The sequence below is a fragment of the Physeter macrocephalus genome, unplaced genomic scaffold (assembly GCF_002837175.3).
Source record: "Physeter macrocephalus isolate SW-GA unplaced genomic scaffold, ASM283717v5 random_766, whole genome shotgun sequence".
Classification (NCBI taxonomy): Eukaryota; Metazoa; Chordata; class Mammalia; order Artiodactyla; family Physeteridae; genus Physeter; species Physeter macrocephalus.
This window is the reverse complement of record NW_021146052.1, coordinates 26,710-43,089: the sequence shown is the minus strand read 5'-3', so window position 1 is coordinate 43,089 and position 16,380 is coordinate 26,710. Positions and strand designations below refer to the sequence as shown.

The window sequence follows — 16,380 nt, the reverse complement described above, 5'->3', positions numbered from 1 at the left end:
ATCCTTTTAAAAATTAAGGCAGCTCCGATCACTGCCTAAAACCCCTGCAATATCTGTCCATTTCACTCGGTAAAAGCCAAAGTTCCCACGAGGGTCTAAAAGTTCTGCACGAGTAGCCCTCCATCCCCATTATCTCACCTGCATTTTCAATCCCTCCCTCCTTGGCCCCAGGACTTGTCTACACTTCCTTCTTCCTGCAATATTTTTTCACCCGGATATGCAATTGGCTAACTCGTTCACATCCTTCAAGTCTTTGCTGAACCCTCACCTCATTTAGGCCCACCCCATCACACTATTTTATACTACAGCTTGCCCCGCCCTCACCACTGCTGACGCCCCGGCCTGCTCTAGATTTTCCCATCCTATTGTTACTAAGGTCTTTGGACTCTTCAGTCAATAGAAATGGATGAAGCCAGATCAGGAATTCAGACAAGGCTGTTACTGGGACTCCAGGGAGTGAAGACAAGTAACAGGTTCCCTTGCTCACTCTCTGAAGGGGGGAGAGCTTGTCCCTTAAATGGGGGGAAGGTAGAGGCAGATCAGTGGGTGGTGGGTGGGGCCAGAGGGGTGGCTTAGGTGGTCTGCCCACCCCTTTGGTGGTACTGTGTGCAGGGATCATGTAGTACCTGCTTTTGTTCCTGGCACCTCAGAAGTGCCAGTTGGGTTTTGGTCTTTTTGTATCTTATTGTTGATAATTTGCCCCAACTGCCCACGCAGGCAGTTATTTTTAGTCCCTTATAGTTTCTTTGTATTCTGTTGCTCATTTGTCCAGGTGCAAGCACTACAGTAAAGGGTCTCAGGTCCCAGCCTATCTCAGTACTGATCACGTTCTGATATAAAATACATAGTTTACTTACAATGTTTAGTGTCTGTTTCTCCTTGCTAGAATATAAGTTCAATGACGACAGACCTTTGTTTTGTTTGCTCACATACCCCCAAGCCTCCAGAACAGTGCAACTCTTTGATGTCCCCTCAGCACTGCAAACTTAACATTGCCCTAACTGGAATTTCTCTCCCATTGAGACTGCTTCTCCTGTGAACGGCACTAACAGGCTCCCAGTTGCCTAATTATAAAATCCAAATGTCATCCCCAACTCCTCCTTGCTCGCCCTACACCTGCCCTTTGTAAGTCATTCAACAATTCTCTGGAACCCAAGAAACAAACATCTCTCCTCTTAATCTCTCCTCTCTGCTCCGTGGAGGTTCAAGCCCCACCTTCTCTCGCAAACTGTTACAGGTCAGTTTCCCATCTCTCTCTCTCCATCCATTCCCATGTAACAGCTTGAGTAATCTCAAGTAATCTCAATCTTTCAATTTTATTTTATAAGGTATTATGATTTTAATTAGCTTAAGGTGAGCCCCTGTGGGCTTCTAGACTTTGGTTCCATGAGTCCACTCTGGCAACACAGAAAAACAGACTGAAGGGAGCTTCACTGAGAACTGACTCATTTACCTACAATTTCTTTTCGTTGTATCTGATGTTTGGTCCTTTTTAAAACTCTGTCAAGTTATAACTTTATATCTCTACTTGCATACTGCTTTTGGCCAGAAGACATAAAGCTAAGAGTTTTAGTACTCCCCTGACTGTTAAAAGGACCCTGTAAAAAAACATTCCTTTCTTTCAATTTTAAATTGCACAAAGGAAATGCCTTTCAAGATGAAATCTGAGAATTCTGGCATAGAATAAAAATCCTCCCATCATTTGTCACCTCCATTCCCTTTGGATTTCAGCCTCCTAATCAGTCACTCGACAACTCTCAAACCCTGATCCAGCCCTGGCAGCACTTCCCACACAGGCCACAGTAGTTCATACCCCAGGACTCAAGTAATTCACCTGCCCTGAATGCCCTTCCTCCATTCTCACCAAGCTACCTGCCACGCCTTCATTACAGCTCAGGTGGACTCCCCTGCTTCAGGAACCCTTTTCTGAAGCTCCCTGGCCTCTCCTTTATCTGTTCTTCAGATTTAACAAACACCCATTGAGCACCGACAACGTGGCAGACACTGGAAATAACAGAGACAAAGTAGATGAGGTCCCATCCCAAAGAGGGAGAGACAGAAGCATCTGGCGCGGTGCTGCTGTTTACTAGGCACAGCTGGAGCCTCCTCCAGCTCCGGAGTCAGGTCCAGGTGCCCAGCCAGAGACTGTGGGAATGGACAAACGGACAGTGACCAGACCATATACAGTATCACAGTTCTGTCCCACAGCCTCTGCACCAACTGGCCTGGAATGGTCAGGACTTGATCAATTACTTCTGTATTCTTTGCCTCCACTTCCAACTCAGGACCAATCACAGAAAGCCAAATATGCTCCCCAAACCAATCACGTAAGACAGCCCACTTCGAGTTAGTCTGTTTCCAGCATCCCCTTGACAACCTCCTCCCATCAGAGCACAAAGATGAGTTCTTTTTTTTTTTTTTTTTTTTTGCAGTACACGGGCCTCTCACTGCTGTGGCCTCTCCCGTTGCGGAACACAGGCTCCAGACGCACAGGCTCAGCGGCCATGGCTCACGGGCCCAGCCACTCCGCGGCACGTGGGACTCTCCCGGACCGGGGCACGAACCCGCATCCCCTGCATCGGCAGGCAGACTCTCAACCACTGCGCCACCAGGGAAGCCCCATTTTTTTTTTTTTTTTTTTGACGATAAAGTTTTCCCATTCCCCGCCTGCCTCTGAGTTTCTGCCACATGCAAGTGATGGGGCCTGATGCCCTTGCTATAGCAAGCTCTGAATAAAGGGCCTCGCTTGCTTATTATTTTGGTGGTCTTTATTTCCACAAACCTCAGTACTTCAATGATGTTCAGTGGTCACTCTCATCCTGAACTTTCTGTATGCTAATTATCCCTTGTCTGACTCTTCACCTCACCTTGAACCCCTCAAGGTCATGGACCATGTCTAAACAGGGCAGCTGGCACAGTACTTGCCACTTAAGAAATCTCCATTACTTCTTATTAAATATCAGGGCTTGAAATGAGGACTGTACTGGAACTTTTAGAACACAGACAGGCAGTCACTTATCCAACCCCCCGCCCCCCCCTGAAAAAAAGCACTTTACAATAACCTACTAAAATGCTTCTAACACTGTTGTAACAAGCCGGCCTCCTCCTACTAGTACATAAGTTTTCTTGTCTTGTTTATCATTGTATTCCCAGAACTAGCATTTAGGAGGCATTTAAAAAATATTTATTAGATGGCTAAGGCCACTGAAACCTCACACAAAATTACACGTTTTTTACAACGTCAGTTATCATGAAACTCCAACTCATAAGTAACTCTTTACCCTGGAATCTGCTGAGTCCAAATGCCTCACCTCTCTCTCTTCTAAGTGAAACCTGGACTCGCTGACTCTGTACCCCATCCCTCAGCTGCAGCCTTTCCTTACGTCCAACAGGCATGCAGGCCACAGGAGTCATTCCCACTTACGTCCACCTCGCCAGCCCTGTAGGTTCTGTACCACCATCCTCTTCTCTTAACCCTCATTCAGTCCATCTCTGCTATCCCTGCCTTTCCCCTTTGCAGAACTAACTTGAGACTTTCCGCCGAGAGAGCCTCCTGCCAGGATGAATGATAACCTCGCAGAGCACTGCAGTAGCTGTGCCTTCTGCTAGCAGGCCACGTTTCCGCTTCCCCGCTGCTTCCATGCGGAACCCAGTCTATGCAGTTCCGATGCAGAACTCATGGTGCGGCCATCAGCCTTTACAACTCAACTGCTAGGTGCTACTATTTTCCCCAATACAGACTGAAGTCAGAGAAATGATTAAGTCAGCTCCCAAGAGGACAGAGTAGACTGAGGATTATTCTTCCATGTCTTGCTCTATAATCTTTTTTATGGCTTGAATCTTTTGATGTATTTTTTAAAATAATTTTAAACAACTTAATAAAATAAGGATTCTCCTTTGCCCTCTTGGCCTTCTACCGTTCATACCCTGACGACCTTCAACTGTGGGTTCATCCAGCATTCCTCTTTGTTTTTGACCCTAAGCTACTGGAGACTGCTGGACGAAGTTGGGAAATGGAGCGACCACTCTGGTCTCCAGTGTGGCTCTATAACCTTCCCTTGAGCCCTAAGCAGCTCTAACTTCCCCTTGTAGCTGTTACAAACCTCCCCACTCCTACTCTGTGCCAGCTGGTTTTCTCCGGGTCTACTTTTCTTTCCCCACCAGAGCCCAGGCATCTCTAAGTGCTGGCGCTGGTGTCTCTCTCCCTCCTGGTTTTCCCCTCACCTGATCACACACGAATCCTCACATCACATCCATTCTTTCATCACCCTCCCTCCCTGATCCCCTTTCTCATTTCTTTCAAGGACAACCTTTTTTTTTTTTTTTTTTTTGTACGCGGGCCTCTCACTGTTGTGGCCTCTCCCATTGCGGTGCACAGGCTCTGGACACGCAGGCTCAGTGGTCATGGCTCACGGGCCCAGCCGCTCCGCGGCATGTGGGATCTTCCCAGACCGGGGCACAAACCCGCGTTCCCTGCATCGGCAGGTGGTCTCTCAACCACTGCGCCACCAGGGAAGCCCCAAGGACAACCTTTTTTAAAAAAAATATTTATTTATTTATTTGGCTGCACCAGGTCTTAGTTGAGGCACGCTGGATCTTTTTTCTTTTTAAGTTGCGGCATGTGGGCTCTCAGCTGCAGCATGCATGTGGGATCTAGTTCCCTGACCAGGGATTGAACCTGGGCCCCCTGCATTGGGAGCTCGTAGTTTTAACCACTGGACCACCAGCAAAGTCCCTCAAGGACAACCTTCTTGAAGAGCAGACCACACTCACTGCCCCCTGGGCTCCCACCCAGCCCTCAGCCCCTGCAGACCGGCTGCCACTCCGCACAAATGGCTCTTGAAGGTCATGACCTCAAATTCGACCGACCGTCAAGCTCGAAGTCCTCTTCTCCGACATGTGCACCACTAGCTGTCCCCGAAGTTCCTTCCTCCTGTTTTACCTGAACTTCCATTGGCTTGCCTTCTCTTGCCCCTTGAACAAAAGACCTTCTAAAGGTTCCTGTGACCTCCCCATCCTTCTCATGCCACATGATCGCCTTGTTAACCTTCTCAAACCGACCCTCAGCTCTGAGGAAAGCTCCCAAATCCATAACTGCAAGCTTGCACTTGCGGGGAGCCAGGCCCATTTCCTGGCTGTGTTGTGCCCCCACTTAGGTGCAGGTGCCTCAAGCTCAGCACACAGGGTCTGACTGTCTCCTCACGGAACCTGCTCAGCTCCCGTGACTCTCTGTCTCAATGGCGAGGCGGGGGCAGCTTCCTCCAGCTCTCAGCCCCCTCCCTCCCTCGTTTTCACATCCAGCCAGCTGAGGCGTACAGCCCATCACCATGGTGACCCTCCCGTCTCTTCTTTCCACACCCACGGCTGTTTCTAGTCCTGTCGCTGCTTTTCTCAGCAACTGCAACAGCATTTCCACCCTTTTCTACCAATCGCAGTGGGTGTCCACCCGCACGCAGGCTGTGATGCCTGTCCAGCCCACCCCCGTCTTGTACTCCAGACCCCGACAGAGGCTGACTTACGGGAAACGGCCTGTCTGGGTACCATCTTGGCCCTGAGCTAATGCCTGCCATAAGGTGGCTTTCCCCGCCGTGGACAACAACCAGTGACTTAAGACAGACAAGTGTAAGGGCGCATGTTCACCCTTCTCCCCGCCCTGCTCTTTTTAAATGGATCCATCCGACCAACCCAACAAGTCCTAAACGGCACCTTCACAAAGAGCTCAGTTATGCACAGTGAAAGAACCTTTACTGCCAAATAAAGATGACAACACAAAGTAACAAAGAGCTTTATTTTCATGTCCTGGTTTCTTCTAGGTTTCGCTAACAACCTGGATTTCGGCACTGTTGAGCATGTCAACTGTCACAAACACATCACCTTGGGGAGGAAACAAGTCGCTTTTTTCTAAAGCCCATGGACACACCAGGAAGGTGTCCAGCTCCCTGGTCCCCCCGTTTCCCCTCCTTCTCCTGGCATCTCCGTCCCATGGGAAGGGTCCAGGCAGGAGGCTGAATCCGAGCAACACTCTCCTGTTACTCCCTCCTCATCCCTGGATCCCTCTTGGGGAACCAAGAAGGATAATTCCCTTTTCCTGGTTCTCAAATGGAGGGTCTTAACAACAGCCAACGTTTCAAAACCAAAACCAAACCAAACCAAACACCTGCAAAGCAATGCTGGCACAGCTCTCTTCCACTGGCTCTCGTTTTCACTGCCCCACTGTAATTCTGGGAGGTTTCCCCTTAACTGCCACCACAATTTGCCTCATCTGTCAACAGTGGTGGAATCAGATAGGAAGAATTAACCAAAACTAGAAAAGAACAAAATCGGACCCTGTGGAAACTGCCTCAGCCTAAACTCCGGTGAGATGGACACCAACGGTACTGGCATGCTGACCCCACCCCCCAATTCCTGTCCCCAGCCCCAAAGCCTGCCCGCAACCCCTTCGGTGACACTCAGGCAGCATGGTCCCTCAAGGGCAAGGCTCTGTGTAGAGGGGCCCGGGCGCCCTACGAGGGCTGCACCTGCTCCGGCTCGTCCAGCGACAGCCTGGGCTGGCACCGGGGGCACCACCACGTGAGCCTCCGGAAGCCCCCTGGAGGCCCCAGTGCCTCCTTCACAACCCGGTGCCCGGCGGGGCACCACTCCTTCTGGTAGATCTGCGTGTGCTGCTGTCTGCCCTGGAACTTGCCCCGCAGCCAGCCTGCACTGAAGGCCACCACATGGTCCACCAGGGCCTCGAGGCGTGGAAGACCCAGGAGCGAGCCGGGAGAAAGCGGGTGGATCCCAGCTCTGAACAGGGCCTCGTTCTTAATGATGTTCCCTGGAAGAAGGCAGGGAGAGGACAAGGGAAGGAAAAAGGACACATCCATAAGGAAAGCTGGCCACAAAATTAACAAAACAGAGCGCAGCTGATACGACGGCAGCGGGGAGCATCTCAGGAGGATCCGGCGCGGCCGAGAAGCTCTCGGGCAAGTCACGCACTGAATCAGCCGGCCCGTCTGCCAAGTATTTGCTAACACTTACCCTTTAGGTTGTCGTGAAGACGAAATGACATAAAACTCACGCGTGGCCCATGTTACAGCAAAGAGATTAACAAAAGGGGCTCCGGACCTGAGTGCCTGGTCCACCCGGCCCAACCAGATCCCGGCTACCTGACCCTGGTGAATTCCTGCCTTCCTGAGGCTTCCGTTTCCTGATCTGTAAAGCGGGGGTGGGTTCCCTGGTTTCCGTGGGCAGTAAATGAGAATTCTCACACACACATACAAATGCTGGGCACTGTGCTGGTATGTAGAGAGGAATCAATAATTACTGGCTGTTATTATTGTTTAAAATGTCAAGCATGACGCCTGAAATACAGGAAGTGTTTAGGAGGTATTATTATATTATTTTCCTACTCCTGCCTCATTTGCTGTGAAGTCAACCTCGACCTCTCCTTCCAGAATCAGTAGTTTCTTCAGAATGTCCCAAGAGCGCACTTTCTTTAACTTCTACCAGGCACTTATCACAGTCTATCTTTAGCTGCAGGGGGCGGAGTCCCTGCTTGCTGGGTCACTAAACAACACTCTCCTCAGGAGAGAAGGCGGGCTCGGTGGAGGCCAGGCGTTCGGCACGCGGGGAGCAGACGGACGGGTGAAAAGGCTGCTCTTTCCAAGAGCTTCACAGTCGCACAAAATTGCTCTCTAAAATTCGCCAGCAGACTACCTGCTTCGTATCTCAGCTGTGCCCTTTGAGCAATGTGTCTTTTGCTTTAGTTTCTTCATCTGAATGAAGGGAAGACTAGTAAGTGGCCATCCTGAGGAAGAGCAGTAAGGATGAGCCCGCGTACCTGGCACAGTGGAGTCACCTGAAAAATGTCGGCTGCTCTGATTATCGTTTGTAACAACAGCCGGTTACACAGCATTTCTCTTGCTAATTTACCCCAAAGGCCGCTCCTGGAAGCCTGTGCTCCTCTGGGTGCAGGGTCTGCGTTTGTCCTACTATACTTCAATTAAAAAATAAATTTAAAAAAAAAAAAGGATGGAGGGGACGTGATCCCTGCCCTCTAGAAGGTCGTGCTCCAACATGGCTATCAGGCCAACTACGACTGATAACAGAATTAGGGTAGGAGAGAAGTCAGAAATGGCCTGACCTACTCCCTCATTTTAAAAACGAGGGAAGTGGAGCGAAGGAGCCCAGGTGACGGTCCAGCATCACTGACACCAGCGGTGGGTGCGGGTTTCCTGCCTCCTGGACGAGGGACTTGTTCATTAAGTCGGTCAGCAGGACCACCCTCTGCCATCAGCCATACCTAAGCCTGAGAAGTATCTCTGGTCCAACAGCGTATAGCAGACGGGCTGCTCCCGGCCCAGAGCTTCCAGGGCCTGTCCTCGATGGAACTTTTCCGACAAGATGTCAGAGGTGGGTCTGACCACCGGGGAAGAGGAGCTCCACACCATCTGACAGTTATAGAAGGCCAAGAAGCCACCCCCGCCGAAGTGCAGGACCAGCCTGGGAAGAGAGGAGAGGTCACAGTACCCAGGGCTATGACAGCAGCATCAGGTCACACGTGCACACACAGCTCCCGCTCTGCTCAGGATAATCCGGGGAAGCTAAGGCCCCAGAGGAGAAAAGGGATGGCTCTGCCAGAATTGTTAAACTCTCATGGCCAAATGGAGTAATTAAAAGAAAATGTATACTCTCTCCTTTTTTCTGATAATAACAATATGTGTTGGCAGAAGACAACTTGGGACGTACAGAAACGTCTCAAGTTCAGGAGGTGTGGCTATGGCACAAAGCAGGGCTTGTTACGAAAGGAGGACAGAGAAACTGATGCTAAGGAGGCACCTCTCCCAGTCCCGGGCAAGATCTACCAAGAAAGACACATACACACACCGCCCCCACACCAGGGACACAGGAGAAACCTCATGAACCCTGATAAGCAGTAATAGGTTACTGTGTGAGGGGAGAGACTCGGGCTGCAGCTGGACTCCAAGACTCACGTATCTGACCCGGGTGGTATCTTCTGTGAAAGTAAAGGGACAACTTGAGAGGAACAGGATTCAGAAAAACACCTACGCATAGTACCTGAGGTAATTACTCAAGGAAAAGTACATCCCAACGGAAATTAAATCAGCAAGGATCTCAAGATGAGGGGAGTTGGAAAGGATGGATGGAAAGATTAGCACTGGACTCTGTCATGTTTATTGTGAGATCTGAGTGGCCTGCAATCGTAACAGTGCACCTGTAATCCAAGCGTGAGGAAAGGATTCTCTGAACAAAAAGACACCTGTATTAGTGTATTTTTAATATTAATTAATTTAATTATACATAACTAACAATGTAGTTAATTATCAATATGGAACTAAAATTCTAAACTATCTCAGCAGACACAACAGATGGGGTAGAAATGACAGGAAAGTATAGAAGTAGTAATATTTTAAAGGTCTCATCTCAGAGGGAGGGGGGAAGGAGAGTGAGCAAAATACCAGTGTTAATAATAAGGGAAAAGATTATTAATTTAATGCTATTAAAAATTTGATAGTTATTAACTCAGGGAAAAAAACAGATATCATTTAAAGATAATATTATTACCAAAAGAATAAAGATGAATAGCAGTACTTCCAAATTAACAGAGGTTTAAAAAAAAAAGGAAGAAAAGAGACTTCCCTGGTGGCACAGTGCTTAAGAATCCACCTGCCAACGCAGGGGACACAGGTTCGAGTCCTGGTCCGTGAAGATCCCACATGCCGCGGAGCAACTAAGCCCATGCACCACAACTACTGAGCCGGCGCTCTAGAGCCCGTGAGCCACAACAAGAGAAGCCACCACAATGAGAAGCCCGCGCATCGCAACAAAGAGTAGTACCCTCCGCTCACCGCAACTAGAGAAAGCCCGCACACAGTAACAAAGACCCAACGCAGCCAAAAATAAATTTAATTAAAAAAAAAAAGGAAGAAAAGAAATGTGATAAATCCAACAGAAAAAAAAACAAGGGACAATAAAACTACAAATGAAAGAAAATCCAAATAGCACAGTTACCCCATTTCAAAACAGGGAGTTTGCACCTGAGTTTAAAGAGATACAAAAGCCTGCTATTTACTGTTTATAACAAGCATACCTAAAATAAGTGCAAAAAGAGACCTACAACTAAGTGGAAAAAAGACCAGGGGGTGAGCCAACCAAACACGCAGTGGCACTGTTAACATCAAGAGAAGCAGAATTAGGGCTAAAGGCAGAGAGAGGGTCCAGGATTGTTTAATAATGAAGCTGCAAAGAACCTTTGAGAGTCAGGGACCCTGATGCCTGGGACCAAGGGCAGCAAAACACAGAAACAAAAACGAAAGACAAGGAGAAACTCTATAAAACCACAACTAGCCCGGGGGACTTCAATGCTCCTCTTCCCAAGTTTTGCATATTAAACAAAAAAAAATAAGCAAAAACAGAGAAAAGCTGAGCTATCAAAACAATAACCTGTTCTTAACATTTACAGAATGTTTTTCTTTTTTTGTTTGTTTGGTTTTTGTCAGAATGTTTTACTTTTAATGAACATTCTATCTTCATTTATGTACACAAAATGTAAGCAAAGATCAATTATGTGTTTGGCTGCAAATCTTGATGCCAAAAGTAGAAAATTTACAGGCTGCCACCCTGATCGTAATCCAATAAAAAAAATTAAAACAAAAAAAAACAAAAAAGATGACCCCAAACACTCAAAGATTTGAAAAATTAGGAAATACTCTTCCATATGGATAGTATACAAAACTATTATTTATTTGAAAGACCAACAAAGTAGATAAAACTCAGGCAAGCCTAATAAAGAAAAAAGGGGGCGGGGCAGGCAAAGCAAAATATGCAACATGGAAGGAGTTATAAGTTGACAGGAAGAGATTCAAAAATAAGTGAATGACATGAGTGCACTGTGTGGCAATAAATTTGAAGGCCTGCGGGACCAGCCCTGTTAGTGGAAGAGCGTTCCAATCGCCCCGGCTGGTGACTGAGTCTGGAATCAGCCCACAAGCCCAGCTTCGGGCCATGAGAGGTTTCCTGGGGGTTTCGAGGAAAGCTCTCCTTGCTCATCTGAACTTTAGAAATGACCCTCTCTCTCTTCTCTTCCTCTTTTCTTGTGTGGATATAAGGCCTGGAACTGCAGGAGTCTCCTGCTGCTGGTCTGAGGACAAAACCAACACGTGGCAAAGTGCAAAGTCAGGAGAATCACAAGAATGTGAAGCCAAAGGCCTGGACCTGCGTCAATACCAAAGCCCGCACTCCCTCTGAACTTCTAACATGGTTGACCCCTGAACAATTCAGGGGTTGGGACACTGACCCTCTGAATAGTTGAAAATCCACGCACGTAACTTACAGCGGCCTCTGTATCCACGGTTCTGTATCCACAGATTCAACCAACCTCAGAGTGAGTCGTGTAGCAATGTTAATATTACTATTGAAAAAATCCCCGTGTAAGTGGCCCCGTGCGGTTCAAACCTGTGTTGTTCAAGGGTCAACTGTCTGTGAGTCAAGAAAATCTCCTCACCATTCAAGCCAGTCTGAGTTTTTGTTTTTTGTTTTTCTCTCTCTCTTTTTTTTTGGCCTCACCATGCGGCTTGCAGGATCTTAGTTCCCCAACCCGGGATCAAACCCAGGCCCTCGGCAGTGGAAGCGCCGAGTCCTAACCATTGGACTGCCAGGGAACTCCCTATCTGAGTTATTTTTATAGTCCCAAGCATCTTACTGGCCTTACATCATACCATAAACAAACACTATAGTTCTGGACATGAAAAAATATATAATTATGAAACTAGAAAAGTATTTTGATTTGGAGGTAGGAGGAGCCTTCTTTAGCAAGAGGATAAAACTTAAGAGCTATCAAGGAAAATACTGACCACTCACTACATACAAACTAAAAATCCTGAAGGCCTAAAGGCACAAGCACCATCAAAGGACACAGACAGGCTGGAAACACTAGCACCACACATCACAGAGGTTAACACACAAGATCCGAAAACCCCTACAAATTGATAAAAAGTACACAAAAAACTCAGTGCTACCATAAGAACGTTCATTCTCTTTGACCAGCAATGATTCCTCTGGGAATCTACACTAAGGAAAGAATCCTGAACATGGATAGAGTTTTCTGCACTGATATTCTCCTCCACATTAACGGACTGAAAACCGGGGCAATTCTGTCCCTAAATTCAGAGAGCGCTAGCCAAGCCATAAAATGTTGTTCAGAGGCCTCCCAGCCTCAAGGGCTGTGTTTGTTAGGAAAGTGCTGCCCGCCCTCTAAGCTGCCAGGTGGTCCCCATCCCTCTCTGGGTGCAGACGACAGTCGACCTGCCATCTCAGCGGGCAGAGAAGCGGGCTCTCTCTCCTAGGCGGCGGGCTGCTGGCGACCACCCAGCGTGCCCGCAGAGCCCGGCCCAGGCCCGCAGAGCGGAGCCCCGGCAAACCCCACAGACCCCGCACAGCTGCCGAGTCACAGCCCGCGGCCTGCTCGAGCACGCCTTACCTTGGAACAGGGTCCCTCCAGTCACCCCTCTTGTTTGCTCTCTTCGCTCTGGAGAACTCGTTCACCCAAACGCTGCCAAACAAACCAAAGCTGACCTGCAGCCACCTCTCAGCACCTCCTGCAGGGGTGTCTCCCCACAAACACTGCAGACCATCATCTCCACTGGGGACAGCATCGTCTCCTCCTGGGGACAGGGAGGACTGGTCAGAGACTTCCTGGTGGTGCCCGGCCTCTTCCTTCCACTCTTTTTGTAGAGGCTCTGACAGTGGGTTGTTGCCAGGGGACACGATTTCTTCATCCGGATCAAATCTAAGGAATAATTTCTTTCCATGGACCTGGAAAAAGATGAACATGATCTAAGGCTCTGCTATAGACTTGTGTCCCCCCAAAATTCTTGTGTTGAAATCAACCCCCAGTGTGATGGTGTCTGGAGGTGGGGCCTCCAGGAGGTGATTAGGTCATGAGGGTAGAGCCCTCATGAATGGGATTAGTGCCCTTATAAAAGAGACTTCAGAGGGCTCCCTCAACCCTTCTTCCACATGAGGACACAGCAAAAAGATGGCTGTCTACAAACCAGGAAGTGGGTCCTCAACAGACACTGAATCTGCTGGCACCCTGACCTTGGACTGTCCATGCTCCAGACTGTGAGAAATAAATTTCTGTTGTTTATAATCACCTGGTGTGACGTATTCTGTTACTGCAGTCAAAACAGACTGAGTCTTACCCAGAAAGGGGAAGACCGGAAGAGGTGTATAGACATTTATCCTAATGCAAATGTCTCCCCTCTTGCCTCTTCCACGAAACTTTCCCAACTTGAGTATTTGGGACTTGCCTTTTGCTTTTTGCTCCAGTCGTGTGGGCACTTAGTACATGGTTTTCAAAGTGATTAGAAGCAAGTGAAAGAATCAGATCAGCAATGAAATAGATGCACACTAGATGCAGGACCACCCTAGAATACCTGAGGGAAAATACTCCCAATTTTTTCATGAATTAGCTAATAAGTAAATACTAATTGTCATTATTGTATTCAATTCATAATACTTTTTCTTTGTTAGAAATAATCAGCATACATACACATACACACCACACACAAATTGACAGCAGCTAAAGACAACCCACTGTAAAATTCTGTAGCCCTCACCACCCCCCTGAAATTGGATTTGATAGAAGGAATGGCCACTAGAGACCTCACAATAAAAAATGACGATCAATATGATTTCAGTAGAAGAAAATGAAAACAGAAAATGTGTGTAAAGGAATGTTCCAGCTGCTGAGTATTCTATTTTCATTTTGCTAGTCCTGGCAGGTAATGTGTGTATCGCCCGATTCCAGGATAAGTCTGTTCTGCAAGACCCGAAATTCAGGCAGTCTTTCCAAGAATTAAAACCAAAACATCTGGCATTAATAATGGAAATGCCTGTGATATTTTGACCACCAAAGGTACATACTTAAAGATCACAGTTCTGATGAGATCTCCCATTTGTCAATTAGTATAAAAACTAACAACTGGAGCAGTCTTTTGAAGCCCTCTCCCCAAAAGAGGGCATTATCTTTCTAAATAATTCCAGAATAACTTAACTGCAAATCTGAGCACAGCTGTTTGCTGCCACACATCAGAAATGGTTTAACTGAGCTTACATAAAAACCTGAGCAAGGAATTAAGTAGGCATAAGAGAATTTGCTCCAGACAACACTTTCTCGATGCAACATCACCCGTGTTGGAATAAGGCTGATGAAAATATCTGTCAGATGACCCTCAAGGTCAAAACATTTACCAGGTCAAAAGGCCTAGGTCAGGGGACTCCTGCACCCTTCCCAACAATGGCAATTTCCGCCGTCCATCTTTTAAATTCCTCTGACACTATGGATAGTTCAGTTCTAATTGCTAGCTGGGTTTATACAACGTGCCAGACAGTGTGCTAGGTGCTGAGGATCACACAGATGAGTGAGTCTCTGCTCCTTCCCTCAGGGAATTCAGGACTTAAAAGGAATGAAGTTCTGACACAGGTTATAACAGGGATGAACCTACGAAACATTATGCTCAGTGAAAGAAGCCAGTCACACACGGCATGATTCCAAGTATGTGAAATGCCCCCCAAAAGGCAAATCTGTAGGACAGAAAATAGAGTAAAATGGTCGCTTAGGGCTGGGGGTGGAGAGCTGGGGGGAAAGGGAAAGGACTAACGGGCACAAGGCTTCTTTCGGGGGTGATGAAATGTACTGAAGTTGATTATGGTGATGGTCGCACAACTCTGTGTCAAGAAACTGAACTGTACACTTGAAATGGGTGAATTGGATGTGATGTGAATTACACCTCAATAAAGCTGTAAATATTTTTAAATTGGAGGACTGATATAAAGTCTAAGTATGCAGTGGGATTTGATCTCCAGATGTCCCACCCACCCAGACTAGGATGGGACAGAAACATTAACAGGCAGAAAGGACTCAATATTTACCTTCCACCCCTAATGCTTTCTTAGGCAGCTCTGGAGTGTGTGCTCTGCAAAATGAGAGGCTAAAACAAAAGAGAAGATGATATGGGACCAGGTGTGGAGAGACTGCTGGCTGCCTCCCAATATCCCTCTCTCCCCTCTTCCCTACCAACAAATCTACTGATTTACAGGAACGTCAACATACTCAGCTAAAAACCTACGTCTCCCAGCCTCCCTTACAGATGGGGAAGCCAGTGAGATTGTGCAGGAATGGTCAAATGTGGTTTCCAGGAAATCTCTTTAAAATGGATGAACCAGTTTCCAGCTCTCTCCTGCCTTTTCTTCCTGCCTAGAATGTGGATGTAATGGCTGGAATCCCAGCTGCCATGTTATCATCATCATCATGAGATGAGGGCTACACCCCAGGGAGAGAAGAGCAGGAGCTTGGGCCCCAGTGATCTCGTGTCACTCCTACACCTCTGGACTTCCCATTATGGGAAGGGGGGAAAAAACCTCCTGACTTGTATAAGCCACTCTTCTGAGTCTGTTATGAGCAATTATACATAATTCCTGACACAGAAACTGGAGAGCTTATAAGGAAGGACAGTGAAGGGCCATGCCAGATAAACAGCTGGCACAGAGGGGAGCCAATTTTCCTCTGCCTCACAAGCCCACCCTGCTCATTCCACCTCCAGTTTTGAATCTGTAACTGATTCTCAAACCTGAAATGCCCTTTCTTCTCCTTTTGACCCACTTAAGTCCTCCATCCTTCAAAGTCCAACTCAAGTCCCATCTCCATCATGAAGGCTTTTTCTCCAGGCCACAGGACCTCTTCCATGTCGAGGCCCTCAGCTGGGCCTTAATCACATGCTCCCTTCCTCCATTCATTGTTACCTAACAGCTTCCCATTTAGGGACACAGGTCTAAACTTCCAAATTCAACTCTCAGATCCTGAGAACAGGACCCACGGACAGAGGTACAGAAAGGGCGCCCACTAATGGGGACCCACATGCCAGGCAGCTCCCCAAGGCCACCTCCCTTAGGCTTTTGGGCTCCCAACACTGACCCCTGCCTTGGTTTACTGGGAAACCAGTGCCCAGATCTATCTCAAGGCTCCCTTGCCTCACATTCTTCTGTCCACTCAGCTATTGAGTTCTGCAAGCCAGCTCTGTGAAGGCAGGTGCTAAGATCCCGGCCACTGGGACCCACAGACAAAGGGACATTAATCCTGTCCTGCAAACTCTCAGGACAGTCTGGACAAAGGGTCCAGGTGCTCTCACGGGAAAAGCACAAACCTGGAGGTCAGGGGGCCTGTGCTCCAGTCTCTGTCCCTTGCTAGCTACGTTGGCTTGGGCTAACTGCTCCCCCTCCCTGAGCCCCACCTCCAAATGCAGAAAACACACATGAAGGTGTAGCAGACCTCTTCCAGACCTAACCAAGAATGGTTTTATAGCCTGTATGTGTGTG

At 47.9% G+C, this 16,380-nt stretch overlaps 1 protein-coding gene across 3 annotated transcripts in view; it reads right to left on the bottom strand.

Moving 5' to 3' along the window:
- Nucleotides 1-32: 32 nt before the first annotated feature.
- The window catches only part of NEIL2 (nei like DNA glycosylase 2), a 20,298-nt gene continuing 3,950 nt past the window's right edge, over nucleotides 33-16,380 (bottom strand). For 2 of the 3 annotated variants that reach the window (XM_028486258.2, XM_028486257.2), the window contains 4 exons: nucleotides 14,938-14,996; nucleotides 12,482-12,665; nucleotides 8,285-8,484; nucleotides 33-6,817 (listed from right to left, as the gene is read on the bottom strand). In XM_028486258.2, the coding sequence (XP_028342059.1) occupies nucleotides 6,504-6,817; nucleotides 8,285-8,484; nucleotides 12,482-12,665; nucleotides 14,938-14,996 (757 nt within the window). In that variant the 3' untranslated portion in view covers nucleotides 33-6,503. Of the gene's footprint in view, nucleotides 6,818-8,284; nucleotides 8,485-12,481; nucleotides 12,817-14,937; nucleotides 14,997-16,380 lie in introns of all 3 variants that reach the window. The other variant, XM_007128135.4, reaches the window with a different exon arrangement.